The sequence below is a fragment of the Pyrus communis genome, chromosome 16, assembly GCF_041283825.1.
Source record: "Pyrus communis isolate YQ-2024b chromosome 16, ASM4128382v1, whole genome shotgun sequence".
In the NCBI taxonomy this organism is placed as follows: domain Eukaryota; kingdom Viridiplantae; phylum Streptophyta; class Magnoliopsida; order Rosales; family Rosaceae; genus Pyrus; species Pyrus communis.
The window spans coordinates 2,043,014-2,070,143 of NC_142580.1; the positions used below are offsets into that span (position 1 = coordinate 2,043,014).

Genomic DNA, 27,130 nt, shown 5'->3' on the forward strand with positions numbered 1-27,130 from the left:
AGTGTTAACAATATACACATCAAGTTTTGTATTCGTAAAAGTTTCGAGTCATGTAATGTGTTATGTTCCGAATTGTGATCGCTATCCATATACATATTGTTAAAAGGAGAGAATGCTAGAGCTACAGCTAGAGGATGTAGGTTATGTTATTGCTTGGTTTGGAAGGTAATTGAGAGACGGGTGAGGGGGGAGATCTTGCTTCATTTAGCCTTGTTCCATTAATTTTTAATTAAGGGGGTTAATTAAAGGAGCGATTAGGACGTGAGTAGCATTCAAATGAAAGACGGAATATAATCATCACTTTCTTTCGGTTATGGTTACGGGGAGGAGGTTGCTTGTTTAACACAGCCGCAGGTGTAACAACCAGCTTGTGCTTTGGAGAGAGTTGATCTCCCATCAAAATCTAATATCCGATGTTTGGTGGTGAATGATAATAATATGACTGATCCCACATTGACTGCCTCCCAATAGCACTGCCACTTGTTAGTAATACATGTTCTCCTCAATCTAATTAACCTTTTTTTTTTTTTTTAGTACATCGATATTTTTACACTAAGAAGAGGGGGGTTTGACAAAACTACACAATTGGCAGCCTAATTTGGTATCGAATTCGCCATCTAAGAGATTTGAATCTAAAATATCTCACTTCTAAATGAAGAAGAATATACCATAGCACTGAACGGCAACCTTTTTTTTTTATTTTTTAAATTCAATTTTTCATCGTACATATTTAATGAGAGGACTGTTCATTTTTTTTGTTCATCATTTAAAGATTATCTATGCAATAAATTTGAAGATAGTTTAGTTTTTTATATGTATGAAACACTTAATGATTTTGGTAACAAATAAGATGGTTGTGATTAATTGTTTATTCGTTTGACAACGTGTGAGACTCTCTCTTTGGTTTCCCAACTTTGCAAACTCCTTTGCCATTGGCCCTAGCCTTTGGCTTGGGTGCCGATGGCTATCCCTGTCCAAGTTCCTTTTTGTCCTCTTTCCCTCTTTCTCCTTATACTCTTCTCTCTTTTTCAATTTTCCCCTAAAATTTTTCTTAGTTTTCTTAACCTTTGTCTCAAATTTTCCCATGAGTTTGTCTCACTTTTGGGCTTCATGTCCCTTCTCTCCACCCATCCTTCTCATCTGGTCGTTCTTTTCCAAACACAAAACTCCATCTCCCATCACTTTTCCCCTTACCTCCCTTCCCCATAAACTGTCCTTGCCTCATCCTTTGCTCTGATCTGCAGACTCCGGGTCAAATATGGTTGCCAGATTTATTTTCTTCCCTCACTGTCTCCCCCAAACGGCATGTCGGTTTTCCCCAAGGCCAAGTGTATTGTGGCTTCGGCCAAAGTAAGGGTATTTTACATACCTCTTAGCCTCACATTCTATTCATGTGTTACTGTATTTGTATATATTTCAAGGGATTTGTGAATGCGATTTGAATCTGGTGGCTATCTTTTGATTCCGCATCTTTGGTGAAGAAATCTAGATGTGGTGTGCTTCTTGTTGCAGGTTTGGTACTTTTGTGTTGTGATATCTTGTTCGTTTTCACCACTCGGTCGTTTTCTCTATTGTTGATACTTCGGTAGCTGCTAGCAAGACTTTTGTGGCGGTGATGTTGATGGCGGATGCTACTTTTTGTGGTCGGAAATTAGAGATTTAGGTTTCCATTTTAGTTTATTTAATTAGGTTGGACTTTTATGTACATGTTTCTCCCAATGTATTTAAGTTATTTTGCCTTCATTTATGTTGGCCTGTAACTTTCAACCACATTAATGGAATTATCTTTTCAGACCCAAAAAAAGGATGGCTAAAGCATATTCATTTTGAACGTTTCTTGCAAATACGATTATCTAAGTGTAAATTAAGAAAATGAACCATTTTGATTAGGACAAGTGTATGTTAAAACTCGTTAACCACAATCTGGTGGACAATAAATAACTGTTTTTGGGTTTCTGGTTCACCGCACGTAAGGCGCGTTCTAAACTATCTTATTTCTTTTTTTTTTGTCGAGTTTACGAATTCGTGATATTTATCAAGGAAATCATATCGCATTAACTGAAGTAAAAGGGCTTTTGTCGAGTTTACGAATTCGTACTCAACCTTACTTTTACTTTGTGAAGAGACGTTTCCACAATTCGAACTCGTGATCTTTTTCGTCACAAATGAGTAAATTTTCCATTGCGTCAAGGCTCGAAAAGTAATTTCCAAACGTGATATTTACCAACAAGGAAATCATATTGCATTAACTGAAGTAAATTTTTTTATTGTGTACTGTAATGTGAGACGATATAAAAATTTTTAAACGAAGCATGAAATGTGATGTATTTTTAAACCAGAAAATCAAGCTGTACGGGTATATGTACAAGAACAAGATGCATCCAATGCAGAAGTTTAATCAGCTTCTTCTTCTCATCAGAAGTCACGTTATTCGCATCCAAATCAGAGTCTTCTCTCCTCGCAACTCTGCCTTTTGCCCGCCTTCTTAAGTCAGGCGTAGATTTTCAAGATGGATATCGATTTTTTACTCTGAAGTATGAACATAGACGAGAACAGATTTTATTAATTTAGATAAAAACCTCGTATTTGAAAGGTTTAGAAGAACAGAGAATCCTTGTACTTACAGCCGGGAATGCTTCTAATCTTTGTTCCTCCTCCTTTTACTTTCATGCTGCTTGAGCGCTCCCCTCCGGTGATGGGGGAAATCTCGCTGTTATGACAATCATTCCCACTGCTTTCGGTGCTGAGCCTTGAAATGCAGAACGACTGAGTTGAAGAACACGGTTGAATAGGACATGGAGAATCCATGTTTTCTTGATGGTTTTCAGGTTTGTTACAAGCCTTATCGTTGTCCAAGTGAGCAGACGGATTAATGAAAACAGACGAAGCCTCTGATGCATCATGTTCCTGCCAAATGATCATTTAGGAATAGAAATGAGAAAAGAGTTTAAGTCAGAAACCAGAAGAGAAGGAAAATCAAAATTCGTAAGCTGCACTTGCATTGCCATTATCTGCTTTATCAAGGGATATGCCCTTCTCCACTGACGAGTATGACACATCTTTATCATGAAGCACTGCTGTGATAGGATCTTGATCACCTCCGAATAGTTCTTCAAAGTTTTGAAACGTCAGATCAACGTCAGGTATATTGAAATCATCGGGACAAACAAGTTCTTCACAAACCCCTATGTCTTGCATATTTTGAGGCCACAACTGCAAAACCAATAAATGTGTTCTTATCTCTAGCTAACAAGGCCTAACTTTTTCAGTTGTTGTTGGACAGTATTAAAACTTAATCATTCTCTCGTGGCACTTCTAAACGGTAGCAGATCAGTGTTTAAACGAATAACAAGTGGTGTGTAACTACATATCATTCCAAATGAATCAATTTCACAGGCATTGATCGAACCTGATTACTTTGAACCGGACTTCTGCACTGCCAAAAGGATTCTGTATGCAATGGAAGTCCAGCAGTTGAAGATGGTTGCATATTATGCTCCATTTGAGAAAATGGAAATGATAAATGATCAACTTTCAGTTCCTGAACTGGACTGTCCCTTTGCTTAAATTTAATGCTGGCATTCTGAGAATGTTGAAAACGCTGATCAAGATGAACATCGAGCCTCTTTGATGTCTGAAGTACCGAGGAAGATAGGTCACTTTGCTCTCTACCGGGTATCAGCAGCGAAGGGCCATTTCCCTCAGAAAACTGAATCCTTTTCAAATCTAGAATCTGGTGCAGAATGAAATTGTTCTCTTGACCTTCAGGAGATATCTGCAAGATAGAACGCACTGAGATACACTTCAACGCACAAAAACTACAGCGAATTCCCAAACCTAGTCACAGAAGACTGCACCTCATCAATAACGGCGGATGTTCAATATCAAGAGAAACTCCAATTCTGATACTCTCACGCTTTTTTAGCGCGGACAAATATAAACTAGTTAACGAATATTTACATACCAAATTCATATTGTATATTTCAACACTGCCAATTAAACTGTCAGTCAAGTTTAAGGAGAACAATTAAAAGTTCCTGCATACCTTGTATTGTTGACTGCTCGATCCCGCTTCAGATTCAGCACCTGAAATCCGGGTGAGAGAATTTCCTGCCAGAAGGCCTTCAGCTCCAGAGCAAGACTGCTCTAGACTATCCAAGTTTACCGCACTTGAGTCGCACGAAGAGCCACAAGAATTGGACAGAGTCCCATTCAAATCCAAATGTGCACTACAATTGTCTGTCTCGTTCAATTTGAAACCCCACAATGCTGCAAAGTCCTCAGCAGACGGGGAACCTGTGTACGAAAATTCTACAATGCATCAATGTATGTACTGCATATTTTGCGGCCGTCAGATATACCAGTTCTATCTTCTATCTGTCCAGTTGAATGTAGTGCATACATTGATGCCTACTAGAAAAACTCACCTGTGTAACTGCCGATTGCCCTTTTTGGATGTTGGGAGGCGATCGTGTGCAAAGCACGGTCACAGGCACGGCACATAAACATCTTGTGATCCAAACACTGAATACAAGCCGGGAAATGTCTACACAAATCACACAAGATACTGCGCAAATGCCGGTTGAAAAGTGTGTTTGCCGAATGGACCTTAGCATCGCAGGAGAGGCAAAGAAGTGCTGCATCAGCTTTGCAGTACACAACCGGCCTCAATGCCAAGCAGAACTCACAAAATTTCTCCATTTTATTATCCTTCCCCAAATCTGCCGAGCCCTATTTCTGTCAGATATAACCAACAGGAAATGTACAATCTTTTTTGCATGTAAATAAACAAATATACTATTTGAGATTTTCTGATTAGATCTTAATAAGATCAGAGCTTCATGTTTCTCAGCTTTTAGATCGGATGCGGATGGTTGAGAGACAAGGCAATGAATCTTTATGCGTTAACCGAACGGCTAAATGATTTCCGATTTCGGTGAATTTCTAGGAGATGATCTATGAACGAGAATGATAAACTGTTCGGATCGTGTGTTTAAGTTAATGATGCGTGGATAAACAAGTCATTAAGGCTGCATTAAAGTTTGAAATTTTAACATCATATAGAAAATTCAATTATAATTTCAAAAAAAATAAAAAGGTTAGACGAAATTAGGAGAAAAAGTACCTCTTCCGTAGAGCAGGGAATTAAAGGTGAGTGAGAGAGAGAGCACAGAGCTCGTTTGTTTTGGTTATCTTCTACTTCCTTCTTCTTCCTGCTTTTATCGCACTTTATGGGTCTGACGTGGACATGTAAGAGGGGAAACTTTTCCAGCGTGGATTCGGATACGTGGCTCATGGCAATAGGATCATCATCCACGTTATCCAGTTCCAATTGACTGAGAGACAAAGTGTGAAAGCACGTGAATTACGCGATCCATGTGATCCGAAGTCTCACTTGCTGTTTCATTTTCTCAATTTTCTTTCGGTTTCTAATCCACACATCTTCGCTTCACATGATTGATTTGAAATAATATCACAATTAAGAATTCTGCAGTTCCCGTTATCAAAATAGGCTGAAAATAGCCATTTTGGTTTTGAATTTTGATTACGAATGGCAGAAGAGATGGAAATAGCACCTCAAAAAATTGAACTAACATCTGCAGATAACTGGATTATTTAAAAATGTTTTTAAAATGATTAAAAAAGTTCTTAGAAAAAATATTTTTGAATCCAAAAACATTATGTGCCTCTTGTAGGAAGCATTTAAAGTGTTTTTCCAAGATTCACTTGCATTTTTATAAGGATTTGCTCCAAAAATCTTCACCAAAATCGCTTTCAAACATTGTAAAGGCACTTCTAAACGAATCCTAACAAATCACAAATTCCAGCCAAAAAAAGTTATGTGCCCGTTTAATGCAAAACAGAATTAGGGAGTATTGAATCAGGTCCACTATCCACGTTCACATGAGATTTGTGAACAATAATTTCACAATATAATGACACGCTATACAGTTAAGGAGCAGGTACTGCACAAACTACAAGCATACACCAAAAGACGCCGGTCAAAGGCCCTTCCAGTCCCCGTCAAAGATTCATCAAGGTGACGGATTAAGTTCTTCGGTTGAAGAAACACCTGAATTCAAAGAGGAAAGCCGTTTGAGTTTGAAAGGAACCAGAAACACAAACTATTAGAGCTAAAACACAGACAATGTGCAAATACGAGAAATAAGCATCTAAAACAAATATTTGTCGACAGCAGCAGTAACGACGCAAAGTTGGATTAGATTTCTTAAAACAAGAAACTCAACTGCTAGAATCAATATCTAGAGTACTGATATTTCAGCCTTAGGACCAGCCACGGTTACACGATATGACAATTATTCCACTCCGTGATCAAAACTTTGTAACTTGGTTCTGCCTAAGAACAGACTTTCCTGGTACATCTAATGATTTTAATGTGGCAACATGTTTATGAGATTCCCCAGTTCTGAAGCCAGCAAAACAGGTTCTTGCTCTTAACCAACCCAAACATGTCCACTCTTTCAAATTTAAGAAAAACCAAGCCAAGGCTTTTGCTCCTAGTTTCCTTTTTCCAGAAAATTTGATGTATTTATACTTTTATACCTAAAACGTCAATATCATGAGTGTAAGGATGTACCCGAAAGCAAGAATGTGAAAAGCGATACAAGTTGAAAGATAGATTGCGAAATCATAATTGATGCATTACCATGTCATCTCGAGGTAAAATGCACTTCAATAATGTCATTTTCCTCCATCCCAAGGGCATCAGGCGTAGCAGCTGGACCTATTTTGTCCCCATCAAAACAAAACACCAGACTCTGAAGGTCAAGTTTAACATTATCAGCATACATTTTGAAGAGCCGCTCAAACTTGTCGTCCTGTTGAAGTAGAAGAAAACACGATTGAAATATTACATTGTTTAATATCACATAGCCTGTACATACATCAGAGATTAGGCCAAAGGGTACTAGACAAAAATATTGTAAAGGTTAATAATTCTGCACAACATACCGCATAGATACGGAACTGCTTAACTCCATCTTTGTCTTGAATAGATATAACTATTTTGTTTCTTTCAGGGCGGGGCTTTGGAGGTTGTTCTTCAACAGCCTCCAATGAGCTACTAAGTTCTCTTTTCACAGACTCCTCTACCGACCTCAACACATTTTCAGCTGATTGTGCAAATGATGCCAGCTCTTGCTTCTTTTTCCTACACTCATAGACCACATTTAATTGGAAAATTTGAATTGCAACAGAGAAACCGAAATGAAAAAAAGGTAAAGCAAAAACAACAAGCATAACTAGTCATCACTATATCTGAGACCCCAAATAAAGCCTTAATGTTCTAAGATAACTGGCCACATTGAACTATACTTCCTTCATAAATTACCAACTTGAATCTAATGAACAGGAAAGCGCATGCACTAGCCGCTAACGCATCACAAATTTCTTCTTGAGGCAAAGATAATCTATATGTTTTGAGAGATAAAATAATTACAATAAAAAAACCCACAAAAACCCAAAATCCAAATACCTCAGTTCCATTATGGTAGAATCCTCACCCTTCCGCTTAGTGCCGGCAGAAACCTTGGGTGGAGGACGTAACCAGTCCTCCTCTTCCTTATCTTCACAACTAATAACATTCACTACCTTCACAGGTTCGTCAACCTTCTCAACCTAATCACAATATTATCCAAAATAATGTCAACAGATGCTGCAATTTACATCAATTCCTCTTATCATATGGAATTTAACACACACACACACAGACATAGCACAATTTCAATAACAAATTGTTACCGCGGAATCGGAAATTTCCCTCCTTTTCGGAGGAGAAGCTGACGGAGCATCTAATTCATCGTCTATACAAACATAAAAACAAAAACAAAAATCGAATCAAGCTTTTTTTTATGAAAAAGTTGAATAATTTATGCGTCCTGTCAACTGAATCGACCAAAATTAGGAGGAAAGAGCTCACCGTCGAGGCATATTAGATTGACGGGCTGAACGCGACTGTAATCGAATAAGGGCTCGAGCTCTTCGGAAAAATCCTCCTGGAAAATCAGAAATTACAGTGAGATGTGCTACCACTGCTGAATATAGTTATAGAATAAAAATTGAAATTTGAACAAATTAAAACCCTAATGCGTATGGAGTGAGACTCTCACCATTGTCGACCCGAGAAATCAGACTCTGCGACTTTTCAATTCAATTTAAATTAAGTGATAGTTTAAAGCAGATAGGATCCCATCCGGATCTAAATGGCGGGTATCTTAAACATCCTCACATCCTAATCGTTCGTCGTATATCATACGATCAATTTTCGTCAAATATTATTTATGTTTAATTTTAAATAATAAATTCAAATAATTTTTACTATAAAACATAGGATAAACTGCTAAGATGTGAGGATATGAAATCCTCATCCGTTTTAAGCGTCCCGCCGAAAGAAGCAGCCTAATCAAACACAGTTTCGAAGAAAAAAGGGCAAAAAAAAAAATATATAAATAAATAAAACTCAGATCTCGGGTTAGTAATTTGTCCTTGGGTTTGGTCCTAACCTAATTCCGAACATGGGCTCCTTCAATTTCTGGGCTGGGCCTGATCTATTGATCCAATTATCCAACATGCCAAATATTTTGCAGGAGTCATGCTCTTCTAAAGTTCTCATTGTGAGGATTTGTGAAGACCAAATACTTAAAATATTTGACAACTTAATAAAACATACTATGTTTTGAAAAACTGAATGGTTTTTAAATTTTTATTTTTTATTATTCAATGATACATTACGAGTAGGGGATAAACTGATATCAAATTCGTCTTACGAGTAGGGGATAAACTGATATCAAATTCGTCAGTCACGAAATTCGAATCTAGGAAATCTTGACGATTTTAGAGTATGATGACAGGATTTTGAAAAGTTGCGATGACATTTCCCTTGAACCCTTCTTTAAGGTGACATTTAAAATTGTTGTATATAAAAGATAATCATTAATTTTTATTTGGGTGAACTGCTTAAGACTCTCAAATTTTAAGGTCGACTTCAAATTGGTACCGGAATTTTGATGGCTCAATAAAGTTCAAGTAGCAGTTTGGAATCAACCCTAACGTTTGAATAATTTTAGGTAATTCATCCTCTCTTTTTTTATATTGGCATATAACGAGAATTTTCTTTTGTAAAACAAAAGTTATATTTAATTAGTAATATATGGAAGTTTTACAAATTAAAAAATGATTGGAGCGCGGGAGCGCCTACCAAGAAGCCCAAGGCTACTCCCGCCACGCCAACAGGCGCAAACTTTGTTTTAATTTTTAATATAACGAGTTATTCACACTAATCATGGCTAAACTAGTTGCTCAACTTGTTTTCTATTTAATTATTGACTAATCTGACTCCAATTAAATTCGTCTGTAATATATAGGGCTAGTTATTCGTAATTAACAGATTTAGTAACATTATCTGGTACTCATGAGTAATCAGCTTAAGCTGCAATATATTTTTTATTTTAAAATAATACTAGTCATTTTAAATATTAGGAAATTAAGTTTAGAAAAAAAACCTCATTAAAACTCCAAATAACTAACTCTTCGACTCATCATTTCTTAGAGCAATTTTATACTTTTAACAGAAGTCAATTCAAGCCACGTGTCAGAGTTTGTTGCTGACTTTGAACATTATTTGGATTTTTTTTCACTTTCCATCAAAATTAAGAATTGGAATTAAACATTATTGTTAATCAGGATAAGGGCTTCTAAATTAGTCATTAGACTTTTAAATTAATTTGCCTAAAAAGCTCATTGGTCAAAAACCTTAATATTAGGGAAATTTTTCATAATTTTTTTTCTTGTTCTATACTTTCCTTGTAATTATGCAGAACATGCATCTGCAATTTTTTTTTAAGTATAATAACAATCAAGTCTTAATTGAGTGGAACCAACCGTAAGAAACTAAGTACAGTTTGGACATGTACGGTTTAAAATTACATCGGCGATCTTCGTTGTAATGTTTTCTGTTTTCAGAAACAAAATGAATGGCTAAAACTTAAAAATGCATGAAAAATAAGAAAATAATTGAAAATCTCCTTCACTTTTTCTTGGTACTTCAGTTTCTAGTTTTAACCACATTGGTCAACACTCCGTTGACCAGAGTGTGGCCATTTCACTCAAAATTTCAGGCTCACTACAATTTCTTCAGTTATATAGATAAATGTGAGCTCTCACAACAAACAAATTTCAATTTTGCTTAAGCACCTCAAAGTTCATGTCATTGGTAACCCTCATCTTCTCTCTACGTCTTTCTCTCTCTATATCTCTCTCTCAAGGTTTAAGGGCTTGAAGCTTCTTAATCTATATCTAATCCTTTTTTCTATAATATTAATCCTCCTAATCTAACTTCTAAATAATTTCTTTTTGTTCAGATTCAAGCTTCTGGATCTCGTGCTTTCTCTGTTGCACTCAGTTTTGTTGTAATTGTTTTGGCGTCCATGGAAGACATGAGCCCTAAAGAAAGTAATGGTCTCCCTAGCTTTGCCCATGGCCTCCAAATCTTGGTGGTAGATCATGATACATTGTCCCTCATGGGCACAGCGTCGACGTTAGAAAAATACTCCTTCAAAGGTAAATCATTCCATAGTGACATGGATACGAAATTTCACCTACATTTTATGTATACACGTCTATAACAAAGTAATTGATTTTAGATCAAAATTTTGAACTTGTTTGTGTGGATCTAAAGCATGAACAACAGGGATTTTCTTATGAACAAGGGACATTCAAAAGATTAAAGTAGTTATTGCATACACAACGATATAAGATTTATCCTAATGTTATCAGTCTATATAATATGTTTGTCTCTATATTGCATTAAATCTTTCTTGACATACACATTAAGATAAAATTTCTTTGATTTTATCTGTTTATTTGTTTGTATACTTTTTCGTTGATAATTCCTTAGATAAACATTAAGATAAATTTTTTCTGATTTTATCTGTTTATTTGTCTGTATAATTTTTCGTTAAAATTATCACTTGAACATTTATTGTGTATAGGCATATGTATTAATTTTCTTTCATATACATAATTTGTTTGCACGTAAAGTTTCAAAAAAAAAAAAAAAGAATAAAAAATCTTGATATTTTGTAACTTGGTTAATAGCTCTCTCTCTCTCTCTCTCTCTCTCTCTCTCGTTTCTCCTCTAGTTACCACAACCGCACTGGCTTCTGTTGCTTTGTCAATGATTAAGGAACAAAAGTATCATTACGATCTAGTAATGGCTAACATCAGCATGCCAGATAAAGACAGATTTTCGCTTTTACGGGTGCTTCATGAGAACGAGATTCCTGTCATATGTAAGCCTCAATCTATCTAGAACTTTCCTATTCGGATTGATTGGCTTCTAGAACTTTCTTCTAGTTGTGTACTAACTGTTCCATAACTTATATTTCATCGCAGTCATGTCCTCCGAAGTGAATATTGATGTCGCCAAGAAGGCCCTGGCTGAAGGAGCATGCTTTTTTCTTCAGAAACCAGTTTCTTCAGAGGATCTGAAAAATGTGTGGCAACACGCTTATCGGAAGGTAAGGAACCCAAGGAGGGACACACATAAAACAAATTGTGGCAAGAAGATTCACGAGGCCGGTGGTGTTCTTAGACCTCCCACTGGAGGTATTAGAATCCATGAGGTTGGCGGTGTGTCTAGGCTTCCCACTGGACGCGATTTGTGTCTTGACACACAAGACACTCGCAATGAACCGCAGATAGCCGCAGAGAATTATACACAAGGAGCATTGGGGATAAACAGACCGGTCGATGATAAAGAAGACCAAGAAAAAGCGAAGAAGGTTAAACTAAACACACAGCAAGATTGCGATGAGGAAGGAATGGAAAATCAAGATTGCGATGACAGCTCCAAACAGAAGAAGCGGCACCCCGTTTGGACAACGGAACTTCATCTCAAGTTTACAGCAGCCATAAGTGCGTTAGGAGATCAAAGTAATTCTTCCTTCTCATAAAACAATCTAATATTTTGTTGTAGTTTTCCTTTCACCTTGAAAAGGTGCTAAATTATTTTCGTTTTCTGGTTTTCTTTTGCATGCAGAAGCTCGTCCTAGAAGGATTCTGAAATGGATGAATGTGGCTGATATAACGGTGCGCCAGGTTGCAAGCCATCTGCAGGTTTCTCTTCTACTTGTATCTCAAGTAACTTTTTTTCACATTTGTAATTGTTTTCAGAAGGATTTATGTTAGGTTCTTTTTCCTTCCAGAGATATAGAAAAAACGTACACCGGATTCAGGAGGTTGGCACGACGAGCTTACCTTCATTGGGCAAATCATCCATTTGGAATAACAGAAATGAATTTCCACCAGCAAGGCAGACTTCTCTGGTATGCCGCCGGTACGAACAAGGGACTTCAAGTTCTGGAGCTCAAGGCAATCCAACGCAATTAATGACTCCGAATTCTTTCACTGGATTCAATGACTACGGAAGGCAGAATCTGTATACAGAACACAGAGTCATGTCTCACAACACAAATCATCAAAGCGAAAGCCTCTATGACTTTTATCTGAGAACTCAAGGAAAGTTTGAGAATTTGGACCAGATATTAGAAACAAACAGTTTCACACTAGGTGCTGACATGAATGAAATCGAGAGAAACCAACCACTTGGATTAGAAGAGATCATGTTTAAAGCAAGCGAAAGAAACTTACAGAGTACGAACTACATGACACCAGAGTTTGGTTCTCCCTACATACCAGCAAATACTTTTCAGGTCCTGAATGCGTCTGTCAGTATGAATCAAGCGCAGAATTATTGTCCAGAACCGACTGCTCCGTTCAATGCTCAAAATCAGGACCATTTTTCAGCAGAAGCCACGAGAACAGCTGAAGTAGGCCTGAATCAAGCGCAGTTTTATGCTCCAGCGCCGACAACTCCTATCAATTCCCAAAATCAGAGCCATTTTTCAGCAGAAGCCACGAGAACAACTGAAGTAGGCATGAATCAAGCGCAGTTTTATGCTCCAGCGCCGACTACTCCTATCAATTCCCAACATCAGTGCCATTTTTCAGCAGAAGCCACAAGAACAACTGAAGTAGGCATGAATCAAGCGCAGTATTATGCTCCAGCGCCGACAACTCCTATCAATTCCCAAAATCAGAACCATTTTTCAGCAGAAGCCACGGGAACAACTGAAGTAGGCATGAATCAAGCGCAGTTTTATGCTCCAGCGCTGACTACTCCTATCAATTCCCAAAATCAGAACTACTTTTCAGCGGATGTCATGGGAACAACTGAAGCAGGCATGAATCAACCACAGTATTATACTCCAGCCCCGACTGCCCCACTCTACTTCCAAAGTCAGAACCACTTTTCAGCGGAAGTCACCGGAACAACTGACGTACTTGAGGTTGTGCCGGAACAGATACCTTCAGTCAATGCAACCAATGCAGAAACATTTCCATCAAACTTTACCGGTGGAAGCCAAGAGCTGGATGCTGCAGCAAGAGAGGCTCATCCAGCTAGTTCAAACAATAACCAACCCATGTCGGAGTATGATGATCTGTTGAAGCTGCTTGAAGAAGATCCAGAGAAGTTCAACTGGTTTGAGCCGTTTGACAGTGCACCAAATGCAGGTGATGCCAATTGTTGCCGTGAATGACAGAGGGAAACTTTCCTTGCAAAGAGCCCGGATTCACTATAGTTCATCAGTTCCGATGCAGGGTTTCATTCAAGCATGCATTATATTTCCTTCAAGTTCGTAATTTTAGTTTCGGTTTACAGAAGACTTCCTGTTTCTCTTCCATCTTTTATGTTGGTTAAAAGTTTGTTTGTATCAAGTCAAATATTTGTAGCCAAATGAGACTTCATTTCTATAATCTGGAATATTATTACCATACAATGAGTAACTTACACAAATTAAGCCAATCAGCTTTTGATAATTCCATGTGTAGATTTTCTTAAAAACTAAACCTAGTCTATAGATGATTGCAAGAAATGAAAATCGTTGAATATACACAAGTTCATGCTTCTATGTTCGTTATAGGACCTTTAAACCAGTGCCGAGCGCTCAGTATCCAAGCTAAAACTGTGACGATCAGCAAACCGCCAACAGCAATGGGAGTATAGTTAAGTGTCTCGATGGTAATTGGATAGGCCACGGGCAATGAGAAGAGGACAGAGATAGTTGCTACCCAAAGAACTGAAATCCAACCAATAGGGACCCCGTAGCGTCCCAAGTTGAAAGGTCCCGGGACAAAGGATTTGCGTGCCATGGTCACCCTAAAGAAGATGGGTAGGGCATAAGCAATGTACAGTCCAATGGTTGCTATAGAAACCATGGCATTGAATGCCACAAGGCTTCCGAGAGACTGCAAAGATCGAAACAAACATGGTTAGCAGTTGCCGAAGAAAGCAGAGATAAAATTTTTGCTACAAGTGATCATGTGCTTACTGTTAGTGCCATGCAAAACGATATGAAAGCTGAAAGCCAAACAGCGTTTACGGGGACTTCGTGTTTGTTCACTTTATGCCAAAAGGGTGATAATGGCATGGCTCCATCTCTAGAGAATGCATACGCCATCCTGAGAAGAAAATTAAGTGCAGCGAACAGCTGAGAGACTAAAACCTACCCAGATGGCTCTTGTTGTAGAAGAAGAATAAAACAGGTTTGCTTACCTGGAGTTGCTAGTAACTGAACTCATACCACAGAAGAATATGGCAACCGCAACCACTCCCAAGCATACAATTCCTCCAACTCCACTGCCGTATCTACTCTTGAATGCAAGGTAAAATATTTCAGCAATGGCATAACCGCCAGCTTCATTGTTCTCATCCAAAAGGTACGGGATGTCAGTAACTGCAAAGGTGATGCCGAGTATGTAACCCCATCCAACGATAATGGATATCACGATGGAACTAATTATTCCTTTTGGTCCATTCGTATCAGCACTCTTGGTTTCCTCTGTCTAGAAACAGAAGTCGACGGAAACACAAGGATTTAGTTAGAATTATTTGGCCAAGTAATTTCAAAGTAAGCGAAATATATACTAACCATATGGGCAGAAGCATCATAGCCAGTTATGGTATATTGACTCAACAGAAGTCCCAGAACAAAAATGTGAAATTTGTTGCTGACTCCCTCCCCGTTATCGGTGTTGAAGTGAGTGAATACAAACTTCGCACTGGCCCTCTCCGTTGCAACACAGGGTATGAGAATCATGAGGAGAAAGACGCCTAATATTCCAAAAGCAATAAGAAATCCAAGATATAGAAGGCCTCAAACCGTAAACTGAAAACTAGCAAAAAAGAGCTTGAAAATACGTTGTAATTTACACCTGCAACATTCCACGCAGCAGCGACTTGTCCAAACAAAGATAGGTACGAGATGGGCAGACTGTTTATAAGAGCATGTAGAAACAAGATTCCTGCATGGATACCAATGGTTCCATACTTATTTATCGAAGTGCCACCACCGCCATTCCCTCCACGCGAGCTAAGGAGAACGATCACGTTAATCAGCTGTGCAAGTGAGAAATCCACGCTAGTTGTAACTGCCCACTGCAATTTAAAGGTATTGGATTATATCACAGCCATAACAAGCTTGATATCACAATGGACAATGGAGGAATTTAAACTCTAGAACGTAAAAATTCATGGAAGTACCTGACCAACTATGTTGAACCTGCAAAACATAAAAATATTTACCGTCGTCAGAAATAGTATGGCAGAAAGATCAACTTGGAACTGTCTTGTGATTAAAGTTGCAGGGCAATATACATTTCAGTTTTAGGCTCAGAATAACATGGTAATCATATCACCATTCTAGTGTCCTTGAGACGAGAATTTTTTTATTATGACGGGAATACAAGTGGTACACCACGTGTTTTAATAGAAGTGGTGAGAAATTTTATTTTTTAAGTTATTAACTTTTTAGCACATATGTCCCACCATTTGAATAGTGACATGAGATGTATCACCCCGTGTACTAGTCACATTGAAAAATCTCTCATTTGAGACATCACAAGCGAAAAAAAAAAAACTCTAAAGCGGATGCATCAGAGCCTATTCCCTCCTCCATTCCACATTAATTCTATTAAAACTGATCATCATCACCGTCCTGATGTCTAATTTACCTTATCTAAAGACAGAGCTATTCATGTGAGCATGTCCTACATTTAATCCCCACCACGATTGTGAGCAACCAAAAAAAGAACTACACATCAACCTATGCCAAATCAAGTTTCCTTCACAAAATTTGGAAGTTGACATGCATGTCTTCAACATACGCTGGATCTAGTGACTTATCCAATCCGAGCGATGAAGCATCATAGCAATGAAGAAGGAAAGATTTTCAAACTAGTAAAAACAACTTAAACTTAAGACACATACTCACAGACAAAACTCCAAAGTTTTATTCATTTTCCAGGCAGGTCAAATCCGAAGTGAGTGAGCAGTACTGTTAGTAAGAGTAAAACAACTGAAAGGAGAGGAAAGTAGTACCAGCCAGTGAGCCAAGAAGCAAAGGGTGCCCATTTGGGGCCAGCAAGCTTGGCACTCCAGTAGTACAGACCCCCAGAAGTTGGGTACGAAGAGCAAATCTCCCCCATTGACAACCCAACGAAGATGGTGAAGACACCCGTTATAAACCACCCATAAACGAAAGACACAGGGCCGCCGTATCTCAGCCCAGTATTATACAGAGTGGTCACTCCGGTGAGCACCGATATGATGGAAAACGAAAACGCAAAATTCGAAAGCAGCCTGCGATTCCAAACCAGCCAACCCATCAACCAAAAAAACCTCAGAAATCAGAAAAGCTTGAAGCTTCGGTATCAAAACGAAGTAAAAGGGTGCAAGTTTAGAAAAATTACGATAGGTCACGCTTGAGCTCTTGCTTGTAGCCGAGTTCGTGGAGGCGGGCGTGGCCGGAATCCTGTGAAACGCCGCCGTTTGGAGGCTGATGAGACGGCAGTTCCATTCTGTCACCGCCACCAGACACCATTTTTTATCGGATTCAAAGAATCAAACCTCTTCTGGTACTCTGTTTCCTTGACTTCTTGGCAGGGTGGGAATAGTCAACGGGATGGGTGGGAATAGAAAAACAAAGAAGGGAGCTTTTGGAAGAAGAGGTGAGGCCAAACAGATCAGCCAGTACCAGTAGGCAAAGCACCTTGTCGCGCGGAGAAGATGATGCTCCCAACGTGGGACTTCCCCAACGACAATATGATTATTTTAGGGAGCTTTTGGAAGAAGAGGTGAGGCCAAACAGATCAGCCAGTACCAGTAGGCAAAGCACCTTGTCGCGCGGAGAAGATGATGCTCGCAACGTGGGACTTCCCCAACGGCAATATGATTATTTTAATTTAATTTTCTGTTAATGGCGTTTCAACGTCGTCCCATAGACATTTTCAGCAATTGGTGCCAAATCTTTGGGTTCCTATTTGTTTGGTGTGAACGTTGAATTTTCTTGTCATGTATAATTTGGCTTCAAAGATGAAGCAACACGTAACTCTGAGGAAAGGGTTGTTATATGATACGTTGCAAATTTCGAATCTAACACTTGTGTGTAACAAAGTTCAGAATGAATCTGCATTGATCCATATATACGAATTTATTCATAATTGAATTATCGAATTTAGATATAATCGAACATAAAATTTCATCAATTCACTTTCTGTTAATTGAAACCGAGTTAAACACGATTTATTAACAGACAAAGTCGTGTGTGTAATTTTCCTGGTAAAAAAGAGAAATGAATTTTCATGAGCTGACAACTTATTTTATGTCAGGTCATTGATAGCATGGCAATTATTAATATGGGAGGACAAACTAGTGTCATACCGTAAGTGATAACCCCAATAAATGGAAAGGGCAATTATTAATATGGGAGGACAAACTAGCGTCATACCGTAAGTGATAACCCCAATAAATGGAAAGGGAAGTCATAGCATAAGTGATAACCCTAATAAATGGAAAGGGATTCTCTTCATATCCTTTCACATGAGTCAACTAAACAAGAAATTTAGATCCTTGAAATTTAATTAAATGATTAAAAACAGGAGGTCCTATTAAAAGTTATAATAATTTTAGCCGTTTAATTAAATTTTAAGGACTCGGATTTTTTGCTCAGTTGGCTTGGATTTTTCCCCAATAAATGATATGACAGACATACCATGTTACACCAGAGATTTTTTTTCATGTATCAAAAACACAGTTTGGTACATTAAGTATTATAATATAAGTAGTGAATATTTGAAAAAGAAAAATTTCAATCATTTGTATTATGACACTTGATTACCGAGCCATGTTTTCGCTATACTAAAAAAGTTCTCATGTTACAAAAAATATCACTTTGGTTTTTTGTTTTTTGAACAAAGAATATACACAAAGGGATGAGAGGAGTAGGCTTAGCCTCAATATACGCTAATAATAATGTAGATCAAATTCGTTTATGACAAAAATCGAACTTAATTATTATGCACTCTTCCGTGCGTGATTTATTTAGGAATATAAAAGTCAATAAAATGCAATTATAAGAGATTCTGATCTCAAATGATTAGTCCCTGTGGGTTTGAACATGGCCACAGAAAGAAGAATCTGAGCATTTGACCAAGTTGCCCATGTGCTGACTGTCTAATTAGACTAGTAATGGTGGATTAGTGATTAAACATTTATTAATCAATCAATGAGCAAGTAAAAAATTCCTCAAAATATCCCGTCCATGGACAAACAATAATGGTGGCCCACTAAGTGGGCCCTGGGCCTACCACTTCCTTAATACTTTGAGCTCACGAATTGTGGAGACCCACTTCATAAATTGGGCTCTAAATTATCATTGGCCCATATCCATCAAATTTCCAAGCATAAATCTTCATTTCTTAGGAGTTGAATTTAAGCGTAACCAATTTGGTTAGAACAGCATGCTATTTTTCTTTCGAACTAATTAAATTTGAAACATTTTTCCACGATTAAACTCATATTAGAAAATTGCTTAAATAACAAAATAATTCAATTCTAAATTCTAATGCTATATTTAATACTTTCATAAAATAAAAAAACTTCAGAAACAGATAAAAATATTTTGACAAAAAAAAAATCAAAAGAGAAAAATAAAAAAAGATAACTAATGAAAATGACTTGAAATTTTTGAGTTTTAACAATAAGAACAAAATAAAAGATAAAGTGAATAGTACCGGATTAACTTTTTAGTGTAAAAATATGATTTTTTATTAAAATAAACAGTACTGAAAGCTTTTCGTTAAAGTTCTCAAATAAAAAACGTACCAGCCAGTTAGCCAAGAAGCGAAGGGGCCCCACCGTTTGCCAGCGAGTTTGGCGCTCCAGAAGTAGAGCCCACCAGAAGTTGGAAAAGCAGAGCAAATCTCGGCCATGGACAGGCCCACCAGAAGTGTGAGAAAGCCCACTACGGGCCACCCGTAGACCATGGTAACGGGCCCACCATATCTGAGGCCCACACTGTACGTTGTGTTGAGACCAGTCAGAACCGATATGATGGAGAAAGTCATCGAGAAGTTGGCTAATGCCCTACACAACATAACATGCACCGTGTGAGTAGCGTATCCCCACCCTTTTTTGGCTCTTGAAAATCAAGATCACAAAAACGAGTTACACGAGATTATGTACAATTTTGGATTTTCTCGTCTTGCCTAACAAATTACTTAATTTAGAAATCAAGAATTTTAGATTCGATTTTGTAATGTTATCTATACACGTTAGTTGTTATTTCTCTTTTTATTCTTCGTTTGTAACTTTTTGACTGCAGATTGGGTCGTAGCTAAGTAAGTTATTTATTTAGTGTGACCAATTGAATCATCAAGCGGAAAAGTAGAAAATTAAAATAAATTGACTAGATATTTGTTTAAAAATGTTATTCAAAGTCACTCTCGAATGTGACGTGTTGAATCAATGAATGATATTCAAAAACAACGGCCAGGAAAATATGCAAAAGAAATAAATGGCATGAAACCCCACAAGCAATTTGAAACATTAAAAATTAAAAGAGAGGAGCTTTTCCTAGTTTAAAATATCTATGAAATTGTGGATATAGGAAAATTTATGAAGATTCACTACAAAAATTTTGTCATTGCAGGTTTCAAACTTTCAATTTTCTTTTTAATTTTTTTTTCTAAGTTCGACTAAATATAAATAAGTTGATATACCCACCATATTGCAAATGTCCAAAACAATCTATATCGATATTTTTATAAATTTGCTTCTCGTTATTTTCACCTATGTTAATGTTTTAAACAGTAGTTGAGAGTGACAAGAAATATACCAAAATATCTGATGCATTTTCGATATTTTAGTGGCAATTAGCAATCTTATTATACGTGCTCGTGCTAGAACCGATATTCAACGACTAAAAGTCCAAAACAGCTGTTTGATGAATAAATGATAATCATCCAGAAGTAAACAGAACTTCAAAATATGTGATTGTGATGTGGGAAACAAAATGGACATGCAATGAAAAGTGCTTAACTGCATAAACCCAGAAGCACCAATACAGAAAAGTCAAAACTCAAAAGTGCCTTCAGATATACAGCAGAATCGGATTCCAGTACAGAAGAAGTTAAGGGTAAAAAGAAATTCAAGGGGATAGGGTTCATACGAGAGGTGACGACTGAGCTCTTGCTTGTAACCGAGCTGGTTCAGGCGAGTGTCGTCGGAAGAAATGGCGTCTCCGCCTAGAAGAGGCTGATTAGGATCTCCCTCCTCCTCCATGCTATCACTTGTTGCCCTCGATCAGTCGATCTCTCGAAGCACTGAAAGATTAAAAGATCTGTCAACTGTTGATAAATAGAGATAGCTACCTAACAGTCAAACAGAAACACATGGACCAAAGAGTTCAAGGATAAAAGCTAAAAGCACTTTTCCAAATGGTGGGTAGAACTTATTAGAAAGTTAAGTCAAATGGGGCCAAACGCAGTACATAGATATGATCTTTAGTTTGCACAAAAAAAATTGTTAGTTGGCTTCTTTCTTCTTCTTTCTTACCAAACAAGCTAATTCCACTTCATCTTAATTATGTGTCAATGCGTTATGTAACACAAGATAATCACATACTGTTATACGTGTTAACTTCTTATATGATAATATCTTATTAGTTTAAAATATTGACATCGTGATATCATAAAAATCCTCAGCGAATGATCCACATCATTATGTGTTATTTTCCTACTTACCCTTTTTGAAGTAAGACTGGAATAGTTGCATACTATATAATTAATTGGTCCTATCATTGAATTCAATCACGAATAGTTACCTTTTGTCTATAAGACGGGAATAGTTACATACTGTATAATTAATTGGTCTTATCATCGAATTTAATCACAAATAGTTACCAAAGACTGGAATAGTTACATACTGTATAGTTAATTGGTCTTGTCATTGAATTTAATCACAAATAGTTACCTTTTGTCTATAGAAAAGTCACAAAGTTATCTACTGAGAGATGATTGAGTTCTCAAAATATATAAAAACGATAGGCACGTAGGAAAATTTTAAACACACTTGATGAGTACTTTAAAAGGTCCCATGAGGAGTGAGGAGAACATTTTTACAGTTACAAACTGTTTAGTTATTACATCACTATCTCAAACAGCCCAACTTTCGGACTTCTGATAAACAGGAAGAAAAGTGAAGTAAATAAAATGAAACTAAATGACATCTGAATTCGAATCAGCAGCCATCTGCTAGTTGGCGAGAAGCAGACAGCCTCTTGTAAATCTCCAAAACCAATCTGCTGTCAACTAATTCGTCACCACAAGAAGCCATTGAAATCTGGTCTTGGGGTTTTGCAATTTTCTTCGCGGCAATCCTTCCCACACCCCCGGCCTTGCCCGCCATCCGAATCATCATGTCAACGTAACCATTATGCAACTTTGCCAAAAGTTTTATTGGTGAAACAAACTTCAGCAACCTCAGCTTGGTCTTGAGCTTCCAACTCCGCCTAGGACTGTTGCTCCCTTTAGCTCCTCCGCCGAGCCTGGTGACCCTCATCTTCTTTCTGGTCTCACCATTCATCCTTTGGTACCTTCTCCTCCTCCAGTACCTCTTCAAGTTGTCGTAGTATGTATGTTGTCGGGACGATCTCCATTTTTATTGATTTCTACTAGCTAGTAGTGTGTGTCTGCACCCAGTTTCTTTGTTGTGTTTATATAAAGCGATACGGTTTTGAGGATTTGAAAGAGGTGTGCCAAGAGAGGAAGTAAGAAGGGTTTACATAGCGGAGGAGGAGAACTGTGTGCCAAGTCAGAATGGTAAGGCTAGGTCTTACATCGGGAATATAATCATATATACTAATTTATGAGAATACATATAAGTGAGTTTTGTAGTGTACTTGGTCAATATTGTACGTCTGACCAGGTGGGCTAATCTTGTTTATTTGAATAATCAACATTGATATATCATGTTATACTTAAATGGTTATACTAAATCCAATCCATGGCATGCTTATATCTGTATAATTACTAGGGCTTGTCGGGAAATGCTTTTAAAATAGCTGAAAGTACTTTTGGTGAAAATGTTTATTTTCTAAACCAATTCTTAGTAAAAATTTAAGTGAATCCTAAAAAAGAACTTGAAGTGCATCCTGCAAGAAGTACATAACTAGTGTTTCTTGCATGAAGCACATAACTTATGTTTCTTGTGAGAAACACATAACGGGTGCTTCTTGCATGAAGCACTTCAAGCTAGTGCTTTTAAAACACAAAAATATTTTCTCTAAAAGTACTTTCAATCATTTTAAAGATACTTCCAAATGAGCCATTTTGCTATCATCCATATCCTTTGCAAAAACAAACAAGAAAACAGGCACAAAATTAATATAACAAATTTACACCACATTCAGATGGAAAACGGAATCAATTATATAAATATAAAAATATTATCTTGTCATATAATTTGATAAGCAATGAAAAGGAAGACACAATTTGGCACATAGCTAGGGAAAAAAATTGGGGGTTGAAATTTCACTTAGGAAACTCTCGTATCAAAAATCCATATATGCATGAATGGTGAATTATATACGACTGACTTTGTGCAATTGATCATCTTAAATTTGTTGTATGCGTGCAAATTTTGATCATGATCATATGTTTTAGTTTTAAGAACTTCACAACAACAGTCGTAAGCTTTCAAATTAACCATGTTTCATCAGATGATTATCCCTTGACTACATAAAATTAGCTATATATAATCTTCTCACGATCGGTATCTAATTTCACAGTGGTCCCGTTTCCGATCAAAGCCATCAACCGCATGCAGTTGACTTAACTTGTGCTAAAAAAAAAAGAAAAAGAAATGAATCTATTGTTCACTCGTATGTGATTTGACTAATAAAAGATTAAATGTTTGCTTAAGATTGTTTTTAAAATGGTTAGAAGAGGTTTTTAATAACCCAAAATGTTTTTACTACATCTGTCAAAAATTATATAAGCACTTATGAGTGGTAAAAATATATTTTCAAGAAGCATTTTAATTTTTCATCAAAGTCGCTACATGTTTATAATAAACGCACTGCATGCAATATGCTATATCAATTCTCAAATGAACCCAAATTTCATTGCTTCATACACGCACACTTGCGGTTTGACCTTCCATCCTCCTCTTTTGTGTGCAGAGATAAAAGTTTAAGGTACTGAATTTGAAGCGGAGATGGTTAATTAAGTCATAAAATTACAAACACGTACAAAGAAAAATTAATTGAATAAATAATTGAGTTCTTGAGAAGCTGCCATGAATACAAAATTTATACAATTACAAACTTTTGAGTAACAAATAGAACTAATCAAACACTGGTCACACTGAAGATGAAACTAAATATGAAGAAGTTGCTTGGACTTCAACTATCAAGATTCAATAGGCAGCTAGTTGGCGAGAAGCTGCCAACCTCTTGTAAATCTCCAAAACCAATCTGCTGTCAACTAACTCGTCACCACAAGAAGCCACCGAAATCTGGTCTTGGGGCTTTGCAATCTTCTTCGCCGCAATCCTTCCCACGCCGCCGGCCTTGCCCGCCATCCGAATCATCATATCAACGTAACCGTTATTAAACTTAGCCAAAAGCTTTATGGGGGAAACAAGCTTCAGCAGCCTCAGCTTAGTTTTGAGCTTCCAACTGCGTCTAGGACTCCCTTTAGCTCTGCCGCCACCGAGCCTCGCCACCCTCATCTTCTTCTTGGTGTCACCATTCAGCCTCTGGTACCTTCTCCTCCTCCAGCACCTCTTCAAGTTGTCATAGTAAGTGGTCGAAACAATCTCCATTTTAATTGATTTCTAGTAGTCCTAATGCGTCTGCACTCAGTTTCTTAAGTTGTGTGTGTATAAATGGCTTGAGAGATGTGTGTCAAGAGAGGAAGTCAGATGGGGATTATATAGAGGAGGAGAAGAATTTGGGTGCCAAGTCAAGGTGGCAGGCTAGGTCTTATGGTTGAGTGCGGGATATATCAAACAACTATGTGAATATGTTCAGTTTCGTATAATGAACTTGATCAATATATCTGACTGGGCAAGGGCTAATCATTTTTTGTTTGAATAATGAATCAACATAATATTATATATTCGAATTTGATTACTAATTCAGTCCCTGGTACATATGATTGCTGTCATCCATTACAAAAACAAACAATACAAAAGGGTATAAAATCAACATCAACAAATTCACACCACATTCCGATGGAAACGACATCAATATTATATAAAACAATAATATTCTCTTCTCAAATAATTTTATATAAGCAAAAAACAAGATTTGGTACATAGAAAAAGACTTGGCCGCTGAAAGGCCAAATATATTCCAGTTAGAAGCTCATGATCAACCCGTAAAATGAGAGATTTTTCAGTGTGATTGGAACATGAAGTGACACATTACGTGTTACTATACAAATGGTGGGTATGTGTATTAAAATGTTAATAACTTAAAAATTAAAATTTATCACCACTTACATAAAAACAAATGATGTATTCCTCATGTTCCATTTACAATGAAAAATTTCTCCCGCATAAGGAGTGCGGCTCGACTTTCTCGTTATCCTTGTGCTCCTGTTGAATGATTCGTGAAGTATATATAACTGATTTGTGCAATTTATTGTCCTAAAGTTAAACAGTAAGAACTTCAAACTAACAATTCTAAGGCTTTCATATTGGGTAATGCTAGGTAGTATTTGAACTAAATTTGTAAATCATGTGATATGTCATCAATAAGAAATAAACATGTTAATCAACACTTAAGTAATAATTCAATCATCAACAACCACGTCATATGATTTATAAAATTTGGTCTAAATAATTGATCTCCCTAGCATTACCTTTTCAAATTAATTAACCATTATCAGTATAGGTTATTTACAATAAAACTATAACATTTTAGCCCTTGATTACATAAATAGCTATTTTACCCTAGCTTTCCTAAAAACGCTCACGTGACTATTTAGAAAGACTAGGACTGCAATATTTTCTACTAAATAGTATAACTGAGTTCTAAAATTTACGGAAAATGTGGTTTGACTCACAAGGCACACATAGTTTGAGAAGTTAAGGGCTCATTTGAAAATATTTTTAAAATGACTAAATATGCTTTTACAGTAAATGTTTCTGGGTTACAAAAGTGCTTCCTGCATGCAAGAAGCACATAACTGGTGTTTAAAGCACTTTAAGTATTCACTTACATTTTTACAAAAGATTGGTTCTAAAAACATCTCCACAAAAAGCACTTTCATCCATTTAAAAAATCAAGCTCTAAATTTCATTGCTTAGGCCGCTTCAGGAGTACAACGTTTTTTCAAAGATGGCTTGCAGACTTTGTATACACACTCATTTTTAGCTTCATGCACTTCTCTTTCGTGTTGAAAAAATATTCGGTTACCAAGTGTAGGTGGATGAAATATGTATGAGTGTTAAATTTAACAGACATACGTACCAAAAATTCAACCAATTTATATTGAGTTTCTTTAAAGGCTTCCCAGAGTACAAAAACTTTACAATTTCTGTAGACGTCCAAACTTTTGTTTAACAATTAACGAACAGAATGATCAAAATGGTAACACTAATTAAAAACGAAACTACATATCCATCAAGTTGAAGAAGTTGCTTTGGCTTTCAACTATCAATCCATGATCAGCCAATTGGCGAGAAGCTGCCAATCTCTTGTAAATCTCCAAAACCAATCTGCTGTCAACTAACTGATCACCACAGGCAGCCACTGAAACCTGATCCTGGGGTTTTGCAATCTTCTTCGCGGAAATCCTCCCAACGCCGCCGGCCTTTCCCGCCATCCGAATCATCAGGTCCACGTAACCGTTATGCAACTTTGTCAAAAGCTTTATTGGTGAAACAAATTTCATCAGCCTCAGCTTGGTCTTGAGCTTCCAACTCCGTTTAGGACTAGTGCTCCCTTTAGCTCCTCCGCCGAGCCTTGTGACCCTCATCTTCTTTCTAGGCTCACCATTCAGCTTTTGGTACCTTCTCCTCCTCCAGTACCTCTTCAAGTTGTCGTAGTACGTAGTCGGAACAATCTCCATTTCAACAACAAAAAGTAGGAATAAATAGCTCGCACTCGCAGTCGTGTTTGCCTCAAATCGCGGCCGTAGCCACTGAAACAGACAAACAAGTTGAGAACTGTTGGTTTTTGAGGTTTTGAGGTTTCAGAGAGTTGTGTGAAGAGAGGAAGTGAAGAGGGGGGTTTATATATAGAGATTAGAGAGGCGAGGAGGGGAAGCATTGGGTGTCAAGTCAAAATATGAGGGCTTGGTCTTACTAGGGTTTCTCCAGGAAATGAGGGCTTTGTAGGGCACAGTGTACTTGGTCAATATTGTCCGTCTGCGTGTGTGTGGCCACTGGCCACTGACCAGGCAGATGCTAATCTTATGCAATTGAATAATTAATTAGGTTTGATTAAGTTAAATATGCTTTTAATATGTTGGGTCAAAATATGCTTTTAATTGATAAATTGGTTACTAAATCCAATGCGTGGCATATGTATATATTATTTGGTTAATTCGTCGAATATTCTTTGATTGAATTGGATTAACAAGTCCAATCGGTATTAATCCCAGGTCTAATCTCTAATTAATGCTCTAACTCTGACTTAAACGGGACTCTTCCGTACATACCAACAAAAGGTGCTTGCTTTGAAGTGTGATCAATATTAAA

The 27,130-nt window shown here is 37.2% G+C and overlaps 6 protein-coding genes and 1 pseudogene across 12 annotated transcripts; 1 reads left to right on the forward strand and 6 right to left on the reverse strand.

Moving 5' to 3' along the window:
* Positions 1-2,219: 2,219 nt before the first annotated feature.
* Positions 2,220-5,336, reverse strand: BBX27 (B-box zinc finger family protein). 4 transcript variants are annotated; one of them, XM_088687883.1, is made up of 7 exons: positions 5,126-5,336; positions 4,428-4,721; positions 4,046-4,296; positions 3,410-3,775; positions 3,001-3,213; positions 2,625-2,907; positions 2,220-2,529 (listed from the first exon to the last, which is right to left on the reverse strand). In XM_088687883.1, coding segments are annotated over exons 2-7 (1,389 nt in total). In that variant the 5' UTR covers positions 4,702-4,721; positions 5,126-5,336; the 3' UTR covers positions 2,220-2,527. The 4 variants fall into 4 exon arrangements, with proteins under 4 accessions (XP_088544009.1, XP_088544007.1, XP_088544008.1 ...); XM_088687881.1 differs by having other exon boundaries at positions 4,046-4,311; positions 5,126-5,243; XM_088687882.1 differs by having other exon boundaries at positions 4,428-4,737; positions 5,126-5,242.
* Positions 5,337-5,822: 486 nt separating this feature from the next.
* LOC137732126 (uncharacterized) lies at positions 5,823-8,366 on the reverse strand. 3 transcript variants are annotated; one of them, XM_068471425.2, is made up of 7 exons: positions 8,130-8,366; positions 7,940-8,015; positions 7,762-7,823; positions 7,496-7,638; positions 6,973-7,171; positions 6,668-6,839; positions 5,823-6,073 (listed from the first exon to the last, which is right to left on the reverse strand). In XM_068471425.2, the coding sequence occupies exons 1-6, from the start codon at positions 8,130-8,132 to the stop codon at positions 6,672-6,674; spliced, it is 651 nt and encodes a 216-aa protein (XP_068327526.1). In that variant the 5' UTR covers positions 8,133-8,366; the 3' UTR covers positions 5,823-6,073; positions 6,668-6,671. The 3 variants fall into 3 exon arrangements, with proteins under 3 accessions (XP_068327526.1, XP_088544013.1, XP_088544012.1); XM_088687887.1 differs by having other exon boundaries at positions 7,496-7,611; positions 8,130-8,348; XM_088687886.1 differs by having other exon boundaries at positions 5,823-6,564; positions 8,130-8,348.
* Positions 8,367-12,200: 3,834 nt separating this feature from the next.
* On the forward strand, positions 12,201-13,714 carry LOC137731252 (uncharacterized). The gene has a single exon (XM_088688102.1). It carries the CDS (start codon positions 12,201-12,203, stop codon positions 13,617-13,619), a length of 1,419 nt encoding a protein of 472 aa, XP_088544228.1. The 3' UTR covers positions 13,620-13,714.
* A 91-nt stretch (positions 13,715-13,805) lies between these two features.
* Positions 13,806-20,795, reverse strand: BAT1 (bidirectional amino acid transporter 1). Of its 2 annotated transcripts, none has more exons than XM_068471533.2 (8): positions 20,589-20,795; positions 19,244-19,504; positions 15,623-15,641; positions 15,295-15,517; positions 15,012-15,193; positions 14,636-14,925; positions 14,412-14,541; positions 13,806-14,328 (listed from the first exon to the last, which is right to left on the reverse strand). In XM_068471533.2, exons 1-8 carry the CDS (start codon positions 20,699-20,701, stop codon positions 13,981-13,983), a joined length of 1,566 nt encoding a protein of 521 aa, XP_068327634.1. In that variant the 5' UTR covers positions 20,702-20,795; the 3' UTR covers positions 13,806-13,980. The 2 variants fall into 2 exon arrangements, with proteins under 2 accessions (XP_068327634.1, XP_068327633.1); XM_068471532.2 differs by lacking the exons at positions 19,244-19,504; positions 20,589-20,795 and adding exons at positions 16,460-16,720; positions 16,831-17,103.
* Positions 20,796-21,476: 681 nt separating this feature from the next.
* Positions 21,477-22,273, reverse strand: LOC148689813 (uncharacterized; annotated as a pseudogene).
* A 1,268-nt stretch (positions 22,274-23,541) lies between these two features.
* Positions 23,542-24,442, reverse strand: LOC137731256 (uncharacterized). Its single transcript, XM_068470357.2, has one exon. It carries the CDS (start codon positions 24,242-24,244, stop codon positions 23,837-23,839), a length of 408 nt encoding a protein of 135 aa, XP_068326458.1. The 5' UTR covers positions 24,245-24,442; the 3' UTR covers positions 23,542-23,836.
* Positions 24,443-25,895: 1,453 nt separating this feature from the next.
* Positions 25,896-26,649, reverse strand: LOC137731257 (uncharacterized). The gene has a single exon (XM_068470358.2). The coding sequence runs from the start codon at positions 26,497-26,499 to the stop codon at positions 26,041-26,043; it is 459 nt and encodes a 152-aa protein (XP_068326459.1). The 5' UTR covers positions 26,500-26,649; the 3' UTR covers positions 25,896-26,040.
* Between the last annotated feature and the right edge of the window lie 481 nt (positions 26,650-27,130).